Genomic DNA, 26,656 nt, shown 5'->3' with positions numbered 1-26,656 from the left:
GCGGTAGATTTTAAGACTGAACAAACACTGCAAAGATTCACGGCAATATAAAACTCGGCACACACGCTTGTTAAGAAGAACGCCTTTAAGTGAAGGGTCAAATTTGGCTAAAAAATTTTACACTACACAGGAGCTACGCTAGCGCCAATATATATTCCTTTTTTCTGTAGGTAGAAGGAGCCCTTAAAATCAACATTGGTGGAAGACAGGTAAAAGAACAGAATTTCTAGAAAGGCGTCAACTGGCATACCACAGGCGTTCTGAAACCCCATGGGATCATAATTTTCAATAACTTCCCGCACTGCTACAAAAAGTTCCGTCGTGAGGGATGCTGTAGAACAAATCCTCAGTGTCGACCGAAAAAGCCACACTGGCCGCCGGGATACCCTTGCCGAGCTCTTCTACCCCCTCGGCCGAGCTAGCCACGCTGTACGGGTGCAGCACTGTGAAGGACGTCAAGTGTCGCTGAAGAAACTGACCCAGGAGTTTCTGCCAAGAACCTGCCTCCATAACAATGGCTCGCAACAGACAACCGACCTTGTGGGTTTTGGCAGAAAAGAACACCTGTAGGCGGTTCCTGTTGCAGTTCTTAACACATTGCGCAAGTTTATCCAAGTTGTTAGTTTTCAAGTGCTCCACTGTTTCCATCTTCAGCTTGGAGGGCTTCCTTTTGGTAGGTGTGAAGTTCTTCACCATGGTGGCCCCCTGCCTTCTCTCCGAACGTGCTTTTCGGAAGAACCCCGAAACCACCCTCGTTGTCCGCTTCTAGAAGGGTCAAGTCATTTGGGACAAAATGGTCGATGACACTATGGAACGCAGTTGCTGCGCCTTAACTCCTTGTCATCCGTCTTCAAAAGGACGTCAACTCCCTCGGAAAGACAGCACTGTTTTTCAGCTTTGTGCGCTTTGTCAGCCACTTTGCAAACGGTGGCAAGAAGCTCATGGCTCTTAACACTTGGTGTCAGGCTGTACTTAGGGCCATTCTGAAGGATATCATCAACATCCTTAGGCACCGAAGCGCCTCCCAAGCACGTAATAAAGTCACAATCTACATTCAGCTTTTCCTTCTTAGGCAGGTGCGGCTCGAGTTTGTTCCAAAACACTTCTGTCACTAGGCCAGCCAAGCGGCAGTGTTCTTGAAGGCAGCGCACACCTGACAGTTTGTCGCGCCCCACGAGGCACAGCACTCGTAACCAGTCATGCAGAAGCCTCACCTGCTGCCAGCACTCAGACTTCCAAATCTTGACCATCGGCCTCCAATGCCCGGAAGAAGGCTCCAGCAGGCCAAAGAAGGCAATGAGCTCGCGGGGTGCACAGTTGACCCTGAGGCAGTGCTTGATTGAACGAGACACTTTCCCAGTATGACTCACAGGACATGCGCACCAATACCAAAACCATCACGGACAGTGAAATCAAATAGATAACCAACACAACTATCGCCCGAGCGCCAAAAACCCAGGCACTTATCCTTTTTCGTTTGCAGTACGACTGTACCTGCATATGCCAATTTGTGCTTTTCATGAGAGAGTTTCATGGCATGTGTGGTTGTTGACTGTCATACATCTTGCGTGTGTGTGAAAAAAATGTCACGTAACGAAAGCGCAGTGGAAAAATGCAGTCGTCCACACACCTGTCTAGAGCACTCAAATGATAAAATTGCATCATTTATGAGCGACTTGGTGATCGAGACAAGATATTTGCATGCACATGTCTTTCAAGAGATGTATTGGGCCTACCAGGCGTGTGCCAGTGGCGACTGTCATAAATGCACACTACAGCATGCCGTTTCAGCACACTAGGCGAACGATTCTGCAATGCAACAGACCCTATTTAGCTGAAAACTTGAAAAATGGCACGCGTTCAGCTTACCATTTGTTTCTCAGAAAATTGTAGTAAGCTGGAGGCACTGTATAGTTTTACAAGAAACGAAGAGAAGCCAGGAAAGTTGTTCAAAGTGCCTAGGCACGCACCACCAAATGAAGGGTTATTCTAGACACAAAGAAAAAGAAAATGCAAAGGATAGCAAAAGGAAAAAGGCCAAGTTGAGTCTGTCATGACAACTTCTGCGAATGCATAGTTTTGTGCCACTGCTCGATATGGGCACCGTGCGGGTTGTGCCACGTGCGCCGTATTGTAAGCAAGCGTGCTTCCGAGCAATCACATCACTCTTACTGCCCTGATTAAGGATCTCGAGAACAACTGATGCATGCTTCCTCCTATCACTCTGAAGGCTTCAATAATTTCCCTTCTCAAAGTATGTTTCGATTTGGTGGTTGTTTCTTCAAACCTAGTCTCGCCTTTCGCTGGGATCCGTCTCAGATCTGTAATCTCATACCCAGAGCAATGGGCTGCCAGGTTCCTGGTAATACGGTCAAGTAATACTGTTGTTTGGGCGATTTGAAATACATAAGAAGATAAGCAGGCTGTACTTACAAATGCTAAGAAGTTAAAAGGCAAGACTGTTAGTATTTCTGAGGATTACTCTGAAACCATGAGAAGAAAAACAAAGTATTTGTGGGAATACACCAAAGAGCAAAGGAAGCCCACTGATAAAGTGCATCTAAAGTATGACGAACTGTACTTGAACAAAGTAAGATATGTTTACAATGAAGTGCTCGGGCAGGTCGTCAGGGACAGCTGACAGCAACCATCAAACCAAAGTAGACTTTCATTCTTGATTGTGAACTGCTAAAGTATTAAAAACAAAATTGATGAATTTACAAATTTGGTTGACATGGCGAAGCCTTCTGTGATTTTAGGCTCAGAATCATGGCTGGATGCTGATATAGCTGACAGTGAAGTATTTCCTGTTGGGTACACATGGTATCGAAAAGACCGCGATGGTCGTGGTGTAGGCGTTTTTATTCTAGTCAGTAAACATTTTTTCCCGCAACATTGATATTGATGTTGGTGAAATTGAGGCAGTGTGGGTACAAATCAGATTGCAAAACGGAAAAACGGTGTCAGTATGCTCATTCTATAGATCTCCAGGTAGTCACACATATGTCCTCTGCAAATTCAAAGAATCGGTGGAAACTATTACTAGTGACTGCTTGATCATCGGTGGCAATTTCAATCTGCCAGAAATAAATTTGTCACAGCAGACCCCGTTACCTAATATCAACAGAAAGTCTGGAAACGAAATGATGGAGATTTGTAGCTCCTTTTCACTAACCCAACTGGTTCAGGAACCCACCCGTGGGAACAATGTTTTAGACCTGGTGCTGACCATCGAACCCGCGGCAGCACGGTCTACCCTAGTACTACTGGGTATAAGCGATCATATGGCGGTTATGTGCGAAATGAATTTACAATATGTAAGGTTCACTAAACAGAAAGAGCGGCACATAATATGTACGTGAAAGCACACAGCGCAGAGATCTCATTTTCACTTGACAGGTACTCGGATGTGTTTGAAACATTAGCCGAATCTTGAAGTCTAGAGTCTGACGGAAACCGATCTGGTCGGGAGGGTACACGACGAAAGTAGAAGGCGCCGACCGAAAGAAAAGATGGGATGACGTTTCGGCTCCCCCACAGGAGCCTTGTTCACAATGAGGCATAACGTAGCTTCGTCGTTTATTTATACAAGGCGCATGAGCGAACCCAGGCATCTGGCGTAGATTGGGGCAAGTTTCCATCATATCGATTAAGCGTGGGCGCAGTCGTCTGAATAATCAGCGATTCCAGATAGAGCCATGACTTCCTGTCCCTTTCGTTTGTGGTAACACGTGCCTCTGCCCAGTTTATGTTGTGTGCGGCGTACACAGAGTGCTCGGCAAGTGCATTTATGATCTGCCCGCCAGTTTCTGACGTCACTCTGGTGATCACGTATTCTTCGCTCAAAGTCACCCGACTCGCCAATAAACACAGACAGGCAGTCCGCACATGGTATCGCATACACGACACCTGGGAACTTTTCCTTCTTCAGCTTGTCTTTGGCATGCACAAGCTGACTCCTCAGTTTCCGAGCTGGCACATTCGCGGTCTTAACTTCGTAGGACCGTAATATGCGTGCCAAAGGTTCGCTGATGGCAGGAACATAGGGAATCGCGGCTCGTTTCTGGGTAGCGGGATTAGCTTGCAGCCTGGGACGTTCCCGGCTGCAAGAAGACGGACACAACAAAGGAACACAAACGGCATATACCTTGTTCTTGGCCTTTTGGTTTTAGTTATGTTTCTTGCGTTACTGACATTGCTTTTGCTGTGCTGAGTAAATTGTACACATTGACCGTTTTACCGTTTTTATTTACTTTGACACTGCCTTTGCTATGAAATGTTTTAGAGCTATGTTCATCATTCACCTCATGCATCATCATTCCTTTTGTCTTTTTCTTCTTTTTTTGATTATATCAATTTTACACACACTGCTATCTGGTGGCACACTTGGCAGCTGTATGCTGACATGAACAATGCGTGTCTTTGTCTGTTAATCTTGTGTTTGCCCAGCGCGGGTATAAATGTATCTGCCTTCTACGAAAATAAACTGGTTGGAAGTTGCACTCTGTACATGTCGTGTGTGTTCCTTTGCTGCGTACCGCCTTCTTCGCGCAAGTATGTGCCCATTCCTGGGCGCTTGCAAAGGAGTCATATGCATTCTGGTGCTCCCTTAACCACTCTTTAAGCAAACACAGGTCTTGTATCGAGCTTGAAAGTGAACTCGATGCCTGCCTGGGTGCATAAGTGGGACCAACACAACATTTTGAGCTCGGTACGGCAGTCAAACAAGGAAGTCATCGATGCACCTGAATGCAGGGCCCAGTCGCCCCTAGCAAGAAAGAGGTCGCTCAAGATTGGTACAGTGGAATAGTCAATGCAAATTCCATCACTTTGCTCCCGGACACGTCCCTCAATTTCCACATGCAAAGACTTTGGATACAACAGCAGCAGTCCTAGAAAACGATCAGTTGCGGGGCACAGCACAGGCAAAAGTTCATGATGCGCATAGATGGAAGAATTCAAGAATTTCTACTTTTAGACAGATGCAGCAGCACAGTGTACTTGCATGCTGGGAATACTTTCCTTTTCATGTTGACACCTGGCTGCTCTCCAATTTCAAATTTGCTGCAGCCCACGAAAAGCAAACCTTTCTCACTCCCGATAACGTACACCTGCACCCTTTGTACAAGAACATTGCGTCTGTGCACTCTGGGAGAGGCACCTGTGATAAATGGTTAGAGCACTCACCTTATCAGAGAAAACGGTTTCAAAATGGAGTTTGCTCTTGAGTGGTGCCTTCCATTTCAACCTTTTTTCCACGCGAACAAGATGTGCAGTGACACTCACCCGCACCAGGACGTCTACGTAGTAGCTGTGCTGGGACATGATCTCATGCAGGTCCCAGCGAGCGCGCTCCATGAGAGAGAGCACCTGGTCATATCCAATAGCACGTGCTGCCACCGTCATGTACGCAGGCTGCCGCAGCTCCGCCGACAGAGACACCGTCTGCAAGACACGCAGCCTCAGTCTCTCTGCTCATAACTTGCGCACGGAGAGGCAATAAACTTGCCTGGAGGTAGGCCTGGACACACGAGCGCTTGCCGCTGGGTAGCAGGGCCTCCAGGTGGGGTGCCAGGAAGACAAACTGCTCTGCCAGGAACAGCCTGCACATAATGATCATCTGCCTCAGGGCCATCAAAATGCTTTTCCTACAGGCCGTGTGTGATTGGGAACAAGCACAAATCCCCTCCCTTTGTCACCTTGATCAGCGTTACAAAGCAGTGTTGTGTATGCCACCTATATCTCTAATGCACAATCCATTCGTACCCAAAACCAGAGCTCCTGTCCTGAAGATTTCGGATGTGCTGCCTTCCAAAACGCGACGGGTATATCAGTGGCCAACTTCCTGGAGCTTTTAGCATTTTACTTGAAATCAATCTTTATAAACTGGAAAGGAAAACCATATCTTCAAAACGATGGAATATGTATCGGATCATGCTTGGCCCCGGTTCTAAGTAACTTGTTTCTATCCAAACTTGACAAGACTGCTATTAGTCGCCTTAATGGTGAGGACGTTGTGAAAATCTTTAGATTTGTTGATGATTTCCTAATCCTTGTTAACAGTGACTCCGACTCACTAAAGTCAAAGGTCGTAGGCATTTTATCCATCATGAAGGATTGTTTTGAACCACTTGTTGTAACCACTGAATTTCCAGTAAATGACTCTATCAGGTTTTTGGACCTTAACTTCATCTTTCATCCTAGTCATATTTGCTGGGCCTACCAGCCTCGTAGTAACAAGCATATATTACCATATCATTCTGCACACTCCAGCCTCGTAGTAACAAGCATATATTACCCTATTATTCTGCACACTCCAAACTAGTAAAAAGAGCCATCGTCAACATGTGTTTTCAGAACTCCCTGAGAAAATCATGTACGCACAGGATGTATGAAAGTTTTAAGGAGCCGGCCAAAAGGCTGACTGATGCTGGGTACCCCGACGATGTCCAGGTGTCTATTGCCGAGAAGCTTCTAAGAAAACTGAATGAAGATCAATGCCAACCGGCCCCGATGCTCGGTGAAAGGAAACGCTTTGTTGTATTGCCATATTTGCATCAGATTTCTCACAATCTGAAAAGAATTGAACAGCGCGCAAACGCAACTGTCGTATTTTGGGCACCAAAGAAACTTACCTCATTGTGCAAGATTGGAAAAACCAACAAGACCAGAACACGTGGATGCACGACTTGTCATCAGAAGCCGCATGTGACATGCTTTGAAGGTGTCGGATACAAAATACCGTGATCGTGCGGGGGCCATTACATCGGCCAGACGGGGAGGTGCCTAAATCAGCGATTGATGGAACACGCACGCGAAGTCAAGAACGGGAAAGAGAAATCACTTGTTGACCACATTCGTTCATGCGAATCTAAAACGTGCAAACCAATTTTTGAAAAAACTGCTGTGCTAGCAAAAAGTAGCGAGCGACATGACCACACGATTAATAATTGAAGCTGAAAGGATAAATGCTTCGGGCGAGACATGTGTAAGCACTCCCTATATCCTTTTATGTGATAAAGAACTCTTGTTTCTGAGCAAACGGTACTGTTAGCACTGGTGATGACGTGTCTTTGATGTATATATATGTTGCACGTGTGAAATAAAATTTGTTGGAAGTTAGCGCTCGTGTTGTTCGTTTCTTCTGTGTCCTGCCTACTCTGCGCTATAGTCTCTTGCTTGCTCCTGTCCTATCCTCCTATCCTATCACATACTGCCACCAAAGTTCACTCAGATAAAATCTGAGACATCTTCCTCACCCATACAAGAGCATCATCACCATCATCAGCCTGACTACGCTCATTGCAGGGCGTAACATAACATTTAACATTAACGTTAAACATTTATTAAACACCACTTGCTCCATACCTATTTCCTTTTTGCTGTGATTTCAAACTGTGTTCTTTTTTTTCTATATATTATTAGTAGAGGCATGCAAATCATGCTTTTTTGGTTTGAAGTGCATTCGAAGCAAACACAAATTTTCTTGGAACAATTTTGAGGCGAATATTTGGAATACTTCTGGCGCACAAATAAGGTTCAGCGGCACAACAGGCATTTTCAGTATGTATTTTTCGAACATACAATGCCATTACAGAAAAAACTAAACAGAGTGCATTGTCCAACTCATTGAAGGTGTGTGCGTCGGCTTTCTGCAAAAATGGCCATCAAAAACTGGGGATGTCGACCTACATGCAGTGGCGATGTATTTGTGGGACCTCCGACTGCTACTTGCAACTGTGATTGCGACTCCATGGACACCTGCTAACAGTAAACACTGCACGGCTAAAGCCTCTCCTCTGTATCACTTCTGCATCACAAATGCTGCCCAATGCACACCTGAGGAGGCACAGACAGCTGTGCCCGGCATGAGAAAGGACAGCTGCCACCATGCTCAGCTTCTATCTTTATTAAGCAGTCTGTCAAACCTAACGGTATTGTCTACAAATTCATCATTTTTGTAATGCAATTCTTAATCCTGAACTTGTAAGCTCGTCACTGCCCTGCTTTTGAACCACCAATCTTCCAAATGCTTTTTGCTAACTTCTAGCACAGATTCATTCAGGTGACTAGGTCTGTACGATATTCGAAATCTCGAAGTGTTCGTCTCAAGCAAATACTGTTTCTGGAGCTCTTGTTTCGGTTCAGTGTACCTCCTCCAGGATGGCACTGCGGTGCATGCGCAACCAAAGCCCAAACTCCATGCTGTGTGCCTGCGCGTAAACCGGAGCTGGTCTGCGCATGCTCGCGGCAACAGAAGCCAACAGGCAGAAGCACCCAGATCTGTGCCCACCAAATGTCTGCTGCGGCCGCACTTCCCATGGTGTACACGTGCTGTAACTGGCAGGGCATCAACAGAGAGACAGTCCGTGGGCTGACTGGTCCCGTCAGGGCATGCGTGCCTGGACCGTTGTGGCAGTGGCAGCACCAGTGAGGTTATCTGGAAGGCAGCCCTTGCAGGTTGGCACGTGCCCAGTGCGCAAGTTGCATTTCACAAACGTGTGGGACAAAGCTTCGCTTGTCCCGAGAACATACGGAATGCCTGCTCTGGCAAAAATATTTTTTGTATCAGCTGTTTATGATTCCAATATTTTCTTTTCAATGCTTGCAACAAAATGGTATAGGGGTGTCCATTTCTGGAAACCTCCCGCCACACCATCTTGAGCTCCAATTGCAGGCAGTCTTTTTCTGTGCAGATCCGTGTGGTACACGTCAGCAGTGACGAAGCGACCGGCTTCTTGTGAGCCACAGTTAAAATCAAGGCCTGTGTGTGTAGGCTTGCGGTATGCAGTGAAGGACAGATTCTGTGCACAAGGACGTCAAAGAAGTTCACTGCACTCAATTCTTGTAGAAGCTTAGAGGTGTCTTCTCTATGTAAAATGCAAAAACAGTCATCCATGTAGCGGTAGAATATCTGGGGTATTGGTGTGAAAGTGGCAAGAACAGCTTCCACAGTCTCCATAACCAGGTTGGCGGTAGTAACATACTTGGGAACACTCTTAGCGTTGCCAGCTGTCTGCTTGTAAATCTTGGAGTGGCAGGAAAAATATGTGCTCGCAGGAGAAGCAAAGCTTTGTCCCACTTGGTAGCGAAGTATGACTGGGCATGTGCCAACTTTCAAGCTATCGAACATGCTTGTCAATGTCAAGGACCGCCTACCGGATAGCTGCAGCCAGGTTTATATCAACGAGACAGGCAAGTTCACTCGGTCACTCAAGGACCACCAAGGAAAGAATGAAACCTGACAACGTGGCTTCTCCCTGAATCATCCTTCATCCAATTGACGACCAGGACCATGAACCACACGGAAGAAAGCATGCCACTAACTTACGCCCAGTCATTACTCACAAACTTGGCCCCTAAAGTACCACCTCCCCGTCTTGTCTGCCTCATTGTGCTGAAGAAGCCCATGTGCGTTGCGAAATGTCCTTCTTCGTTGTCCGACTCGGTCAGTTCATTTCCAGCACCTTTCTGTGTGGAGGCTAGTCTTTGCACGACAACTGTGCTTTATGTCTGCCAAGAGCATTTTACTGTTGTTGCTGCTGCCTGAAAGTGCGTCAACACTATAATCATTCATGTCTACTAATGCTCAACTCGCTAAAAAAAATAGATCAACTTGAAGACAAACCAAACAGGAAAACTGAAAAGCCTTCCAATGCCATCATAAACAAGCTTGTAATAAAATTTCAATCCTCTGTAGATGAGATTCCTAAGATACAAAAACTTTATAAGGAAGCGTCAAATTCCTAAATGAAATGGTAGAAGTGCTCCGGAAGAATAATGAACTTCTAGCCATTGAAAACAAACACCTCAGACTGCGTAACACTCTGCTCATGAACAAGACTTGCAGCAACATTTGTGATTGACAACTCAAGGACAACTCAACTGCTTAACAATATGCAGACCATAAGATCCAAGATGAACTGCTCCACAGCACCCATTGATCTTAACATTATGCACAGTTCTGACCAGGCATAAAAATACAAAAAAAAACACATCATTGCCAGATTTTGCTGTAGAATGATGATTTCATCACTAAGGCATGGAAGGCACGGCTCTCGCCTGCACAACATCGGTGTCTCTACCCCCAAGCATTTAACCATTGAAAACCAGGGACTCCTCTTCAAGGCCCTGAAACTATAGAAAGAACTATAGAAATTATAGAAACTGCCTCGCTAAGTCACTCAGGAGATGGCAAAGCATGATCAATGAGTTAGACAGGCGGAGCATAATAATAATAAATCGTCGTCGTTACACAAGAGTTTTGTGTACCACTTGAAGGAACACTGAGCAAGCTAACACCTGGAAATTTTTACGTCATAATTACTGGAGATTTTGACATTAATCTTCTCGACAAAACATCTCATGGCATAACTTATGTTAGTGCATTTCAAAGCTTCAGTTTTATATGTCTCACAACAATTCTAACATGATGCACCAGTGGCGGCAGCACCTCTCTTCAAGACCACACTCTAATTTATTAATCCCACCAGAAGAGCAGGCATTCTTAACGCCAACAGTTTTCCTATATTTTTGCATTTAACAACCCAACCAACCAAAATAAGGCGCCGTACACAGTCAAACTTGAATGTAATGAACTCAGATAGAGCAAATTATGCTTTATATTGAACACTCGAAAGTTGTAGCATTATACATGTAAAATGTATTTTTATAATAAATATCGAACTGCTGTCTGGTGGCACCAAGGAGCTGCTGCCAAATCATGTCGCATGTCAAAAATGCAGTGCTGACGGAGCTAAATGCAGTGTTCGGGCCTACTGCAAATAGGCGTACATTTCTAGTCAACAAATTATTTTTGGAGTAGATTATTCATGGTGAGTGCCATCTTTATCGGCGAATTTTTTGCTCCGCTGTTCACATCCTCGTGTTTGGTACTGAAGAATGAATTTGGAATTCAAATTTACTTCGTTCAGGTATTTTACCTGTAACCTCAGGTGTACCTCACGGCAGCGTACTTGGGCCTCTTTTATTTATAGCAATGCTTTGTCAACTCCTTAAATACGATCGAAGTCAGTATTAGACCACTTGCAGATGACTACATTTTTTTCAAAAACATTACCAGTGCCACAGACCAAGAACGCCTGCAATCAGACCTGAACTCTGTTCTAGAGTGGTGCACCCTTTGGTCCATGGAAATAAATAGCTACAAATCTGTTCTTCTTCGGGTTACTAATAAAGAGGCACCGTGCAGTTTTTATTACACAATAATCTTCCACTGGTACACGTAAATGAATATAAATATCTTGGAGTCAGCATTACAAATCGTCTATCATGGTCCAATCACATTAACAAACAATATTTGCTCGTCCGCTTCTTGGCCTTCAAAAACACAATATTAAAATATGCTCCGTCTGAACTTAAACAGCTTGCCTTCAACACCCTAATTCGTCCAAAACTTGAGTATGCTTTTGTAGCATGGGATCCATTCCTAAAGAAAGATATAAAGAAACTTGAAATGGTTGAGAGGAAAGTCGCCCGTTTCATCTTTAACGCTTGTCATACTACAAACAACATATTCACTTTAGAACAGCACTCGCAAGACTTAAATTTCTGTGCTCACTATACTTCAGCCAATTTAATATTACTCCTGCTGTCTATTTGTCTTCTTGATCCACACGACAGACACCCAATAGCCACAACCATTACTTTACCCAATACTTTGCATGCACCAATACATTCAACAACTCATTTTTTCCGCAAACAATCACAGCATGGAACTCACTGCCAGCAAATGTCTTTCCGGCTCCTGATACCGCTGGGTCATTCCACGCTAAACGCGCCAGCCATTGCGCTCAACCATCTCCAATTTGTTCAAAAAAATTCACGGAAACTTACCCTAATGTGCGCAATCAATGCCTTAAATACTTTTGCAGAAAAAATTTATTTGTAAGGTAAGCACAGTTTTAATATTTAGAAAAGGCAAAAAACCAGGCACTGCTCAATAATTAATAAATATTCAAATTTTTAGAAACCACCTCACAATTTTTTTTATTAACATATGCCTAGCTTCCGGATTTCGGAGCATGCAGCTTTATATGGCATAAATATTTAAAAAAAATCGACAGAAAATATGAAAATGTACACTGTTTGTTATTTTTTTTAAATAACTAGTTCTCTCAGAAATTTAGAAATAGGTATTTTGCTTCTCTGGATGTCTAGTACCTATAACAAATGTTACAGGTGATGAAACTGCATACATTGAAGTAAAAAAATACTAAAGTTGCATAAAAGTTCGTTATGAGCCAAAGCACTCATTAATTTCAACCTGAGATGGTCCAAGTAAAGATACCAACAATAGCGGGTTACCTAGAACAGGTTATTGCCTTTCATTTCAGAAGTTTTCATCAAGGTAATTTTTGTTTAAAGCGAGAAAAGAATTTTTGAAGTCGAACTCCAGCATCGAAAGTTGCATCGTGCCTTAACGGCTTTTCACCGTAGAGCACGACACTGTCTACACTATGGCCAGGCAAGATGTACAGTTCTTGCTTTTATGTGTGGTTTGCACTGCAGGCAAGCATGGGAACGTTGAGTAGCTGGACAGGAATTCGTGGGAAAAGGTTTTTTTTTTAACGATGCCGGCTCGGCATATGCCCCAGTGAGCTAGTTGTTTGGTGTGGTCCTGTCGCAGTCAGTCATTCCTCTCAGCGCCATGATAGATGTAAGCATCGGCATAAAAGCTTGTCAGACGCCGATCTGGAAATGACCAGGATGGTCCGGTGTTGAAACAACCTGCAACGCAGCAGTACCACGTGGTGCCTGTCCCTTGTGACCATCAGAGGCTCAAGCGTGGTTGTTTTCGATGTGATGTCTTGGTTATATTTGATTTAATCGGTGCAATTTCTGCATTAAAACTCCAGCGTCAACTCTAGACGAGCCACTATGCTGGCGATGCACATTCGTGCAAGCGACACACCTGTGTGCAAGCAGGCCGCATTTACCGCCAGCATGTCTCGCGTTACGAGCCGCAGCGGTGTGCACTTCGCACCACCACATACGTGCGCTCCAAGACGCGAATGCTCTCTGTGATCTTATTCGGATATAAATAAATCACTTGAGATACGCCTGCCAAGCCGGCTGGTCATGCCCTCCTTGTAGTCATGCAAGAAAGCACGCTGAATGACCTAGTTTTTCTACTCGTGGCTGCCTCGCACCAAAGCGGGTCTGTTCGAACTTCGAAAGCGAAAAGAATTTCATTTGTTGCATCATCATCATCACCAGCCTGATTACGCCTACTGCAGGGCAAAGACATCTCCCATGTCTCTTCAATTAACCCTGTCCTGTACCAGCTGCGATCACCCTATGCCTGCAAACTTCTTAATCTCGTCTGCCCACCTAACCTTCTGCCACCCCCTGCTACGCTTGTCTTCTCTTGGAATCCACTCTGTTACCCTTAAGGACTAGCGGTTATCTTGCCTTCGCATTGCACGCCCTTTGCCTGTTGGCCATTCCTCAGTGTGTTATTCTTCATGGCCGCAGCTGTGGCCCAAGCTGGCGGAATGGTCCTGTCTAAGACTGCACTGCGGACCCCACAAGGCGTATGCTGTGCCGGGGGTTGTGGTCTCTGTGGTCCTGTGCTGTGGTTTTCGTTCTGTGTCTAAATAATGTTTGCACCCACTTGTTCATCAAGGACAGCATCCAACTACCCCAACTTTTCATTCTGCTGAACTCCACCGTTTCATGCTCCTGCGTATACCAGTTCAGGAGGTGCCTATTGGCCTCAGATGTCATGCAACCACCATGGCCATGTAACTCTGGCAGGTAAGGTGGCTCCATCCCCTCAGGAATCCCCCGCATACATCGGCAGTGGGGCCTGTGGAGAAGCGCTGACCTTCCAGTGAGCAAAAAGTGACAAGAGGAGAGGGAACAGCACGAAGACATTGACATTCAACTTTTGATTACAGATAACTAGAATATTCCTATTTCTATTCAAGATAACTCAGATTCTGCATTAAAAAAATTCCTGCAGGAGGATATTTGTGAAAGGGCACCCTTTAACATCCCAGGCATATGAGTTGGCCTCAATTGGCACTGGACAGGGTTAATTGGAGAAATACGGGAGAGGCCTTTGCCCTGCTGCAGGTGTAGTCGGGTTGATGATTACGACGATGACAGCAAAGAAATTCAATTCTGTTTACTTTACCAGATATTTCTGGAGGGTGTCCTGGATAGCGCGGCCTTACTGTGTCCAGGAAACAAATTAGCACCAAGTCCAAAGAGCCAAAGCATTATAAACGCTGCGACATGAATGGACTCCGTCAAAGCATCGAAGCCTCCTTCCTGCACAGACTGATTGCAGCAGCACATCTGTGATATCACAGTGGAGCTGTTGGCAAACAGTCGTTAAAAAAAAGCAATGGCATGAGGAGCTCTTGTAGCTGGGCGTGTTGGTGCATACTCAGGAAAGACACTTAGCGCAAAAGGCGAACACTGATGTAGCGAGGAAGCAGAACGAGCGCTTTACTTGCAACAGGCTTTATTTGACTAAGATCGCTTATATAGCTTCATCTCTAGCCATGCACCGAGCCACCAGCCCCAAGTAGTCATGTGTCAACAGGTATAAATCAAGGAGAGCGACCATTACACGTGTTTACAGATACGTGCCAAGAAATGCCATTTCACTCCTGCAAAGCACAACACAGGTATCACTGATACATTTGTCTCCTCGTATCTCGATAGAAAATGCTTCTACGTGCTCTAGTTATGTTTGCGGCTCTTCAGTAACACTTTGCAGTTCGATAAGCGAGGACTGCAGGCAACCCGATTCCTCTTCGTGCGAGCTTGGCAGTGGTCTGGAAGATGGGAACCTTTTTTTGCTAGTGAATTCTTGTGTTCATGTAGCCGATCATTAAGACAACGTCCCGTTTGCCCAACATATACCTTGCTACATGTAAGCGGGAACTCATACACAACTCCTTTCTTGCACGCTACGTGGTGTTTGCACTGCTGCACTTTTTCTTTTTTCCTACCAATGCATGAGCACAAGCTGGAGAGCTTTCATGGAGCAGAGAATACCACGTCTACCTCGTTCCAATTGACTACCTTCTTGAGGCTGTGCGAAGTTTGATGCGTAAGGTACGACCTCCGGCCTTGATTGCTTCCTTGCGTCTCGTGGAAGGTTGTTCTATTTGCTGCCCTTTACCTTTTTCAGCAAGGACTGCATCACGGCGAGTTTGAGAGATGCGGGGACACCTGCCTTCTACAGCCTGAAGACCTGTGACATAAAGCATGGTGACAGGCCTTGGTGAGGATAAAATGTACTGAGATGTGACAGCCCTCTTGGCAGTTTTGGAATGACTGGAATGGTTTGGTAGTAAATCTTTCTTTGCGCATGGCCAATATCTCCAGCAAACATGTGAAGGGTGAAAGGTTAAGATGATATCTAAAAACTGAAGTTGTTGTCACTGCTAGGCAGTTCATGAGTCCCATACCCTTTCGACCAAACGTATCTAAAACATCAGCTACAGCTTCGTCACAGCTAAAATCACTTCCATTGAAAAGTACTAGGCAATCACCTACATATCTAAAGACATGGGCTATACGGTACGCGTCAAAAGCTCTACTCAAAGAGCAGTCAATTCCAGATAAAAAAAAAAATATTACAAAGGATGGGGGCTACACAGGAGCCTAGGCAAATTCCTTCTTTCTGTAGATACGTTTGGCTTTTAAAATCAATAGAAGTGGCATTGAGGTAAAGCTCAAGTAGGAACATGAAGTTGTCCACATTCACATCGGTAGCGTTTTGAAAGGCTGTGACGCTATTCCTTTCTTTGCTGTCATCGTCGTAATCATCAACCCGACTACACCTGCAGCAGGGCAAAGGCCTCTCCCGTATTTCTCCAATTAACCCTGTCCAGTGCCAATTGAGGCCAACTCATATGCCTGGGATGGTAAAGGGTGCCCTTTCACAAATATCCTCCAGCAGGAATTTTTTTAATTCAGAATCTGAGTTATCTTGAATAGAAATAGGAATATTCTAGTTATCTGTAATCAAAAGTTGAATGTCAATGTCTTCGTGCTGTTCCCTCTCCTCTTGTCACTTTTTGCTCACTGGAAGGTCAGCGCTTCTCCACAGGCCCCACTGCCGATGTATGCGGGGGATTCCTGAGGGGATGGAGCCACCTTACCTGCCAGAGTTACATGGCCATGGTGGTTGCATGACATCTGAGGCCAATAGGCACCTCCTGAACTGTTATACGCAAGAGCATGAAACGGTGGAGTTCAGCAGGATGAAACGTTGGGGTAGTTGGATGCTGTCCTTGATGAACAAGTGGGTGCAAACATTATTTAGACACATTCCTTTCTATGCAGCCTCGCACGGCAGTAAGGAGGTGCCGATGTGGTAAAGAGTAAAAAAGATCTTGTACATCAATCGAAAAACCAAATGTATTGTTTCTCTCAGATTGCAGAAAGGCTATCACCTCATCAGATTCTTAGTAGCATACGGGTCTTCAACTTGAAGAGTCTTCAGGTGCTTGAGTAGGAACTGACTGATTTCTCATTGCCAGGTGTTCCTTTCGTTAACGATGGTCCGAAACAGTATTTCGCTCTTGTGCCTTTTTGTGGCATCCTTGCTCATGGTGGTAGCTAGTCTATTTAGTTGCAGTTCCTTGTAAAGTGACATTCGCTGTTCTTCATTCGTGTTGTTTTCACTTTCACGGTCTTCAAAATCTTTGTCACTGCTTCGACTGCCTTTTTGTTGAAGAGACCTGACGGTATTACAACAAACCCGCTCTCTCTGTCTGCTTGCGTAAGCTGGAGGTCATTCACTTTAAAGAAAGCAACTATTCCCGCCGTCGGATCGGCTTGGTGGCTGGCAGGGCTGGGTTTTCCAACTGATCTGGTGAGAATGTCGACGCCGTCCTAAAGGCGCCTTTCCTGGTTTTCTTTTGTTGCTCTGTCCGCAACTCATTGGCTAAGGAAAAGATATGTAGACGATTACATAGTACTTTTCAATGGAAGCAATTTTAGATGTGACGAAGCTGTAGCTAATGTTTTAGATACGTTTGGTCGAAAAGGCATGGGATTCAAGAACTGCCTAGCAGTGACAACAAACTTCAGTTTTTAGATACCATCTTAACCTTTCACCCTTCACATGTTTGCTCAAGATATTGTCCATGCGCAATGAAAGATTTGCTGCCATATCATTCCAATCATTCTAAGACTGGCGAAAGGGCTATCACATCTCAGTAATGTAATGAGGCACGGTATATTCACAGACAAAATGAAAATTGCCCGTGTCTGCGCTGTACATAAGGGTGGATCTAAGAACGTTTTCGCCAACTACAGACCTATCTCTGTATTACCTGTATTTGCGAAGATTTCTGAGTATGGAATAAATAAGACTTTACAGCTTCTTATCAAAGAAGGACATCATAGCAAAACAATAGTATGGTTTTCAGAACGGAAAGTCAGTTGAATTTGCTTAACTGAATATTAAAGAAAAAATAGTAACTAATATAGAAAATCAACTTTACACGGTAGGCTTATTCTTGGATTTCATGAAAGTGTTTGATTTGATTAAACATGATATATCATGCAGTACACTCTATAACTATGGTATTCATAAAATTGCGCTTCATTTGATTAAAAGTTACTTGTACAACTGTTATCAGTTCGCAAACTTTAAGAACTTCACACCAGCCCCAGAGCTAATACAGTTTGGTGTACCACAGGAATCCATGCAGGTGCAGGGTATGTTGCTGGGCGAGTTGGTGGAGATCGAACATGATGGAATCGCAGCGCTAGCAGACAAGGACACAGGGAGGACACAAACACACACTTGCCCAGCCACACACCCTGCATAAGTTTATGTCTTGTACGAAGGGCTCCTTCTCCGTGTTTTATGTTGATCCGTGCAGCATTTCAGCGCAAGTGTGTGTTTGTGTCCTCCCTGTGTCCTTGTCTGCTAGCGCTGCGATTCCATGAAATCCATACTGGGTCCCGAGTGTATCAACTGATCCTAATACATGGCTCTAAAAACTATCTAACTGGCTACCTCACAATCAGTTAGTTCTGAACAGAGACAAAACAAACTATGTGATATACAGAGCAAAAAATAAGGTGGCACACTCTAGTCTAAGGTTGGAATTTCAGGGAGAAACGATAACACAAGTGACTTAGCAAAAATTTCTTGGAGTGCTCTTTCATGAAAACCTTGCCTTGTCCAAAAAAGAAAAAATTTACCTAAGGAACAGTTTGCCACATTTTAATTAGACTGTGCCTGTATTGTTACTACCCCGTGTGCGCGTGCACCACCGAAGTGTATTTATGTACATTTCTGTCATAGTAAAAACCTCAGTTGATGTTTAGCGCTCGTCCTGTCTTTTTCTATGTCCGTGTCCTAGTTATATGCGCTATTCTTTTAATTAGTGATGACACACCAACTAGCCCAGCTTTCTGCCTTGATCTTAATTGGACACCATATGTTAACAGCATTTGCACTAACGCATCAAAAACTCCTGGTGTCCTAAACAAATTTAAATACATATTGCCCATGTGGTTCAAGCTACAGTTGTACTATGCAATGATTTACTCTCGATAACATTGTTGCATATTGGTAACGGGGCACAACTTCAAAGGGTAATGCTGAATGGCTTCATGTTATGTAGAAAGCAATTCGATTAATTGAAAACCTATCAGTGCGTGGGTATAGCTCTCACATTAGCTAACTTATTTTGCCAACAGTTAACATTGTGAATATAGAGAGAAATCAAATGTGATAAGCCTGGCTTTTTCGCTACATATCTGCGTCCTGATTGCGGCTATGATCTGTGAAAAGCAGCATCTGCTACAAAACGGGTTAGAATGTCCTATAGGACACAGTCAATTAGCTATCAAATTCCCACATTATTAAACTTGTTTCAGGAGTAACTTGAAATTGCTTGTAATGCTAACTCTATAAGTGGCTGTAAAAGACAGGTTAAACAATTCTTGCTGGATAAAACATAACATCTGCCGCATTGCGATGCATGCTACGTTACCCTGTATTAGGACAGTTTTGTATTTTTAAGAATCAACATTCTAAAGAACAGAGAATGATTTCGCTGGTGCAAGACAGCTGCTTAACTCGTACTGTGACCTCTGCTGCCTATTTCTGTTACTGTATATATATGTTCTGTTTTTGCTATATATATGCTCTGTCTCTATTTATTTATTTATTTATTTATTTATTCAATACTGCAGGCCTTTACAGCCCAAGCAGGAGGGGCATACACTTGGCATCAGCGTATAGAACGAAGATAGCAAATAATAATTTCAAAACACTTGTTCTATGGGCAATAGAACATGAGCAAAACAAGGACTAAACGAAATGCAAACCGAGCTCTTCATTTGGGAATGTCAAACAGAAACAAACAGAAGTAAGCCAATGAATGAAATATGCAAAAATGAAATGTCAAACTTGCAGCAAGGCAAAAACACGATCAGTTTGGGCAACCAAAAAGCAGACAAGAAAAATATTCAAGAGCAATTCAAGGTTTCAATTGAATCAACGCTGGTTAGAAGAGGCAGAGGTAAGTTGTTCCAATCTGTTATCGTGCGAGGAAAAAAAGAATATTTAAAAACATTAGTTCTGGTGCTGTATGGCGTTAGAGAGTCATCGTGTCGATGTCGTGTTCGGCGTGCCGTAAGTAGTGTTATGTACGGATCAGGAGTCAGAGCAAGAAGGTTATTTTTAAGAAGGAACATAAATTTTAAGCGCTGAATTTTTCTTCTCAGTTCCAGTGTCGGTATTCCATGTTGTTTCATTAGTGCTGTCGGGGAATCAGTTGTACGGTACTTCGAAAAAATAAACCTGACTGCCTTACGCTGTATTCTTTCGAGAGCGTCAATGTTAGTTTTGGTATAAGGGTCCCACACTACGCATGCATATTCAAGTTTTGGTCTTATTAATGATGTATAAGCTAAAAGTTTAGTTTCGGCGGGGACATGCTTCAATTGCTGTATATCTCCTTCAGGCGCCAATTAAGTCTGCTGAAAGGAAAAATCATCTTTTGCATAAATGATGATCAGTAGACCAAGCAGAAGTGATATGCAAAAAATTACACAAAAATATTCACATTTAAGCATATTTTATACGCATCCACATTTGTGGACATAGAGCCTTAAACGTAAACACTGCTACATTTGGTTGTCTTTTCTAACTGCTCTGTAGCCATGAATAAATGTTTAGCTGTCAGAATATACGCTTCAGGGAATTATTCTGTACTTCATGACTTATAAAACAGATAAAAGCAGTTATTCTGCGACGACAGGAAGAGGAAAATTCGGTATTTCGAGCACCGAACGTGGCTTTTAGATATGCAGCCTTCACGTCGACACCGTTGTGTAAATAACAAGTTCAGAAGTTGGGCCAATGGTTGCTTCATCATAAGTAATGTTTTATGCCCGGCTGCATCAAAGGGGTCTCGAGTGATCTGAGCACAGCTGCAAAGGGAGTGAGAGATAGTATCTCGCAGCCTATTTTACACATGGTATTTACAAAGATGAGAAGTAGTTTTTAAAGGTCGTTGTTTGCTCAATTTATCTGTCCCCTCGGTCTATGAATGTGCTGATTGTTGTTTTGTAGCTTTGGAGCTTTGTAGCAAACGCTCTAACATCCCCCACATGTACTCTTTAAGCTCGGTCAATATTTCACAAGTACTAACGTATCGTTACCTCGGTGTCATATCTCAAGCAATTTAAATTGGTCCGAGCATATCATTAAACTGGTCGCTGAGAGCTCCAAAACACTGGGCTTTATTCGAAGAACATTATCGTTGTCGCCCCCGGCCGTCCGTAAACTGGCCTATGAAACCTTCGTACGATCCAAACTCGAATACGCATGCGCAGTCTGGTGTCCACATCAGACTTATCCCATCAACTCTTTAGAATCTGTGCAGAACCGCGCCGCTCGCTTTATATCTTCAAAACACGACTTACAAAATCAGTATCAGCAGTATAAAATCATCACTGGATCTCCCTCATTGGTCTTTCGCCGCAAGATATCACGACTATGCCTCTTTCACAAGATATTCTATCATTTCACACATCTGCACCAATCTTTTCTTCACCCACCAGCACGTTCATCTCGACGCTTATTCAATAGCTTAAGTATACAGCACCTGCATGGATTATTTTAATAAATCATTTCTACCAATTGCAATACAGGAATGGAATGAATTGCCAGATACTACTGTCATGGAAAGGGACCTTTGCCAAATTCAAAGAGCAGTTACTGTCTGTCTTTTAACATTAAATTTGTCTTGTGGGGACCTGCCCTGCAATCCCCTGTGTTTGCTTTCACGTGAGGCACCGTGCAGCAGCAGCCTCACCTCGAGGAGGAACGCATTCCCTTGTCAGTTACATTAACTGGCAAGGGAGGGTGCCAGCGTCGCTGCACGTGAGACTGCTAAAGCCCGCGCGCGGGAGAGAGGGCATGAGGCTCTTCGGCTGGGATCGCCGGCGCGAGCGGACGTGTCGCTCGCGGCTCCGCTCTTCACCGGCGGGGCGACGAAGTGACGGGGAGACCTGCTCCCATACTTGTCCCGTCCGGCCTTCAGAGTATCCCTTGCCCTAGCGTGGGCGAACATTCGCTCGGAACCTTGCTGGTGAGTCGGACGACCTTGATTCATTAGCGTATTTTGTTGCTAGCTGGCGTTATTGTTGCTGTAGCAATAAATGCCTGTTTGTGTCAGCCAATGTGTCGTTCCTTTGTTCCCTCAGAGCAAGGCCCGCCGTGGTTGGCGTGCGCTCGGTAGCGTACGCGATCACGGGATGGGGTCCGGGCAGCTGTGAACCGTGTCAGCCGCGATAGAGTGGGGAGAACGTATTTATATCTCCCCAAGTCAACCCCACAATCTATATTTCTTTTCTCACCCTTAGTTTGATGTGCTCGAGCAACTTGTCTGTAATTCCCCCTCTCTACTCGACTGACTTTTTTTGTAACTGTTTTAACAGTAGAATCTCGATGATACGATTACGGTTGACACGAATTTCGGGATGATACGAATTTTGAAAGTGTCCCAGACAGTCTACATTGTACAGAATACGTTACAGTTCGGGATTATACGAACAGATTTTCAAGCCCGCGCGGATGATACAAATGCGCGACCATCCACGCAAGCAAGCGAGCATGCACGGCCAGCTAGGCCCACCCATCCTCTTTCGCGTCCAGCAGAACGAGGCACGTGGGCGATGCCACTCAGCTGCTGATTGGATCTTGCAAGCTGTCGCAGCTTGTTGCCGCTTGCCCCCCCACCCCTCTGCTCGCCTCCGCCGATACATTCCTCCGTTTGCCGCTGCCTGTGCGTTTCATGTTGTGCCTAAACGTGACCAGACAAGGACGCTAGCTAAGTGCACGCCGAAGACCGGATCATTCAAATTCAACATGTCTCGGAAGTGGAAGGCCTTTCTTTTAAAGAAAAACTCGAAATTTTGAAGAAGGTTGATGAAAACCCGAAGAAAAAACGCCTCGACTTGGCAAATGAGCTAGGACTAGCACCGTCGACGCTCTGCACTATTGTTGGGCAGCGGGAAGTCATTTTGAAGAATGTCCAGCACTTCGGTGTCAACGTCAAGCAAGCGAAGACTGCTGTACATGTCCAGCTGGAAGAAGTTCTACTGACGTGGTTTTGCGAGGTGACTTCAGCCGGCGTGAACGTGGACGGCAAAGTGCTACGGGAGAAGGCTGACCACATTGCACTTTCTCTTGGCATCAAAAATTTTCAAGCGTCCGGAGGGTGGCCCCATCGCTTTAAAGAAAGGCACGGGCTTGTTAACAAAACCGTTTGCGGGGATGGTTAGAAAGTGCACGAGACGGCGGTTGGCGACTGGATTGACTCACTGCCAGCGCTGACCTCAGGGTATGCGCCGCGCGACATTTTCAATGCCGATGAGGCAGGAATCTTTTTCAACCTGCAACCTAACAAGAGTTTGTGTGTGAAGGGCCAGGCTTGTCAAGGTGGCCAGAAAAGTAAGGAAAGAGTGTCTGTACTTTTCTGTTGCAATGCCGATGGTTCCGAAAAAATGACCCTGACCGTCATCGGCAAGGCTAAGCGACCGAGATGCTTTCGATTAGCTGGACGTTTGCCTTGCACAATCGTACAAGGCTAATAAGAAAGCCTGGATGACTGCGGATTTTTTTTCAAGAGTTTCTTATTGGCTTAGATCGGAAAATGTCATCGAAGAACAGAAAAATTTTGCTTTTCGTTGATCAGTGCTCCGCCCACCCCAAGCAAGTGACCTTAAACAATGTCACAGTCATGTTCTTGCCTGTGAACACGACGACCCACCTGCAGCCGTTTGACGCCGGAATAATTCGGAACGTAAAAAATCACTTCAAGGGCCTTTTAGTGAGGCGATTACTCGCAAAGATGACAATTTGCAGATTAGTCTGCTGGACGCAGTTCATTTTCTGACGATGTCTTGGGACAGTGTGACTACGCAAACAATCGCGAACTGCTTCCGCAAGTGTGGAATCACGACTGCACCGGTAGCAACTCTGAATGCCGAAGAGACCAGCGACGATTTTTCTATTGAAGGTTGGGAGACACTCGACGTTCAAGCTTCTGCGTTTGACTTTGTCACTGCGGATGACAACGTTTGAACTTGCGGGTTGCGAACCATTCAGGATTTATTTGGCGAAAAAAATGAACAATCTTCATCAGACAGCGATGAAGAGGCTGAACCGCTATCATCGATGGCAGAAACCTTCAATGCCCTTGACGTCCTGCTCCGCACCGTCGGCTCCGCCAGCGTGAGCGACGAAACTGCGGCACGGTTTTATTCTTTTCAGGCTGGGCTGATCGGGGAAATCGAGCCCAAGAAAGTGTAAACAAGCATTACTGACTTTTTCGGCCGAAAGTAATTGAGCTAATAAACTTCATTTTATTTCCATGTTAAACTTGGCTTGTTTTGGATCATACGAATTCGGGATGATACGAATATTTTTCGGGGTCCCGCGGAATTCGTATCATCGAGATTCTACTGTAATTGTTTTCTCCTTTGATGTTACTGACTGTTTGGTTTATGGGGGATTTAACGTCCCAAAGCGACTCGGGCTATGAGAGACGCTGTAGTGAAGGGCTCTGGAAATTTCGACCACCTGGGGTTCTTTTATGTGCACTGACATCGCACAGCACACGGGCCTCTAAAATTTCGCCTCCATCGAAATTCGACCGCCGCGGCCGGGATCGAACCCACGTCTTTCGGGTCGGCAGCCGAGCGCCATACCCACCCAGCCACTGCGGCGGCTGTGTTACTGATTGTATTCGTTGTCCTAATTTCCTAATTGCTCTCATTGTAGGTATATAAATGCTTTACTAGACTTGTTTTTCTTTCTTTTTCAACCTCTTTGGCTTTGTTCTTGTATTGTCCTATGTACGTCGCCCCCCCCCCCCCCCCCCTTCCCCCCCCCCCATTCCACCCACCCATGTAATACCCTGTGAAGGGTCCTCAAGGGATCAATAAATGATGATGATGATAAATGATGATATAAGAGTGCGGTATTCAAAGGTAGAAATTCGGCTTGCGAATGACAATCTTCGGAGGTTTAAGTCGCGTCCACATATGTGGGCACAGCGCCCGAAGGGATACGCTGTAAAACGCAGGTCCCGATGTGCACTGCTGAAGCAGTTTGTGGGTATAGAGGAAGTGATCCCTTCTATATCATTTTTTTTTTAATTGCGTGACCGGCAGATTGTGTATCTAGGAGTGCAGTGCATTCGGAGATGAGGCCTTGTCAGGCGTTCCCTTAACGCCTTTTGCCTTGTCAACCATGGCAGTACTTTGTAATTATTCTGAGAGTTGTTTTTGCTTTGTGCAATCATCGCTGTCAAAAAATAAAAATAAATAATAAAACGTGTATTTTTTTCTCTCTTACTAAGTCCTGTAACCATGCTATGCCTGCAAGCTTTATGTCACAGGTCTTCAGGCTGTAGAAGGCAGGTGTCCCCGCCTCTCTCAAACTCGGCGTGATGCAGTCCTTGCTGAAAAAGGTAAAGGGCAGCAAATAGAACAACCTTCCACGAGACGCAAGGAAGCAATCAAGGCCGGAGGTCGTACCTTACGCATCAAACTTCGCACAGCCTCAAGAGGGTGGTCAATAGGAACGAGGTAGACGTGGTATTCTCTGCTCCATGAAAGCTCTCCAGCTTGTGCTCATGCATTGGTAGGAAAAAAGAAAAAGTGCAACAGTGCAAACACCACGTAGACTGCAAGAAAGGAGTTGTGTATGAGTTCCCGCTTACATGTAGCAAGGTATATGTTGGGAAAACCGGACGTTGTCTTAATGATCGGCTACATGAACACAAGAATTCACTAGCAAAAAAAGGTTCCCATCTTCCAGACCACTGCCAAGCTCGCACGAAGAGGAATCGGGTTGCCTGCAGTCCTCGCTTATCGGACTGCAAAGTGTTACTGAAGAGCCGCAAACATAACGAGAGCATGTAGAAGCATTTTCTATCGAGATACGAGGAGACAAATGTATCAGTGATACCTGTGTTGTGCTTTGTGGGAGTGAAGTGGCATTTCTTGACATGTATCTGTAAACACGTGTAATGGTCGTTCTCCTTGATTTATACCTGTTGACACGTGACCACTTGGGGCCGGTGGCTCGGTGCATGGCTAGAAATGAAGCTATATAAGCGATCTTAGTCAAATAAAGCGTGTTGCAAGTAAAGTGCTCGTTCTATTTCCTCGCTACATCAGTGTTTGCCTTTTGCGTTACTGTGTCCTTCCTGTACATGTATTTAGCTGCAGCTCTCGCTGACAAGAATCTTGATAGCTTCATAAAGGACCTCATGACAGATCCTTCTTATTGGACCCCTTCGACTGCCTCTGTGCTCGAGCGCCTTTGTACTAGTGTGTCTTTCCTGAAATTATAGCATGCCGTAATCAAACTGTGCACCAATTATTCGAAACTATTCAAAAAATTGAGTACAAATTCGTTCAACTTTGTGGAGACTTTGTCCCGCATCTTCCCTTTGGTTTGCTTTTTCGCAATGCACCCACAGCTGGTCTCGAGAGGGGGCAAGCCCCGTGAGCCTCCCTGGTTAGTTACCTTAACTAACAAGAAAGGGCATCGGCGTCGCAGCTAGATAAGCGCCATGGACGGCGTGATTGCTCCACACGTGTGGGAGAGCACTCTCTCTTGGGCTGGGGAACCGTCAACTACGTACGGACTGTCGATGCACGCTCCGCTCTTTGTCAGCTGGGCAAAGCCTCATGGGGCTGAACGTTCTCCTGAAGATGCGAGCATCTCGTCCCGTCTGGCCGTGGAGCATTTCCACTGCTCTAGTGTGGGCGAACGTTTGCCTCGTGAGTTAGACAACCTATATAATTAGCATATTTTGTTGCTAGCTGGCATTATTGTTGTTGTAGCAATAAATACATTGTTTGTGTAAGCCAGTGTCATTCCTTCGTTTCCCTCAGAGCATGGCCTGCAATGGTGTGCCTGTACATGATCATGGGGTGGGATCACGGGCTGGGACGGGCAATTTTGAATAGCCTCAGCCGCGATTAATGGGGTTTGGTTTTGGTTTTGAGGAAACGAAATAGTGCAGAAACTGTCTCACATATCTCAGAGGACACCTGAACCACCCAGTAAGAAAAAGGAGGAAGGCGGGAATGAAAGAAGGAAGGAAAGAAGAGGTGCTAT

At 45.0% G+C, this 26,656-nt stretch overlaps 1 protein-coding gene across 4 annotated transcripts in view; it reads right to left on the bottom strand.

The window, feature by feature from the left end:
- Positions 1 to 26,656, bottom strand: part of Vps50 (vacuolar protein sorting 50) — a 262,379-nt gene that overhangs the window by 28,563 nt on the left and 207,160 nt on the right. For all 4 annotated transcript variants that reach the window (XM_077657052.1, XM_077657054.1, XM_077657053.1 and 1 more), the window contains 2 exons: positions 5,510 to 5,603; positions 5,287 to 5,445 (listed from right to left, as the gene is read on the bottom strand). In XM_077657052.1, the coding sequence (XP_077513178.1) occupies positions 5,287 to 5,445; positions 5,510 to 5,603 (253 nt within the window). The remainder of the gene's footprint in view (positions 1 to 5,286; positions 5,446 to 5,509; positions 5,604 to 26,656) is intronic.

Source organism: Amblyomma americanum, chromosome 3, assembly GCF_052857255.1.
Source record: "Amblyomma americanum isolate KBUSLIRL-KWMA chromosome 3, ASM5285725v1, whole genome shotgun sequence".
NCBI lineage: Eukaryota > Metazoa > Arthropoda > Arachnida > Ixodida > Ixodidae > Amblyomma > Amblyomma americanum.
This window is presented reverse-complemented; position numbering and strand designations above follow the sequence as displayed.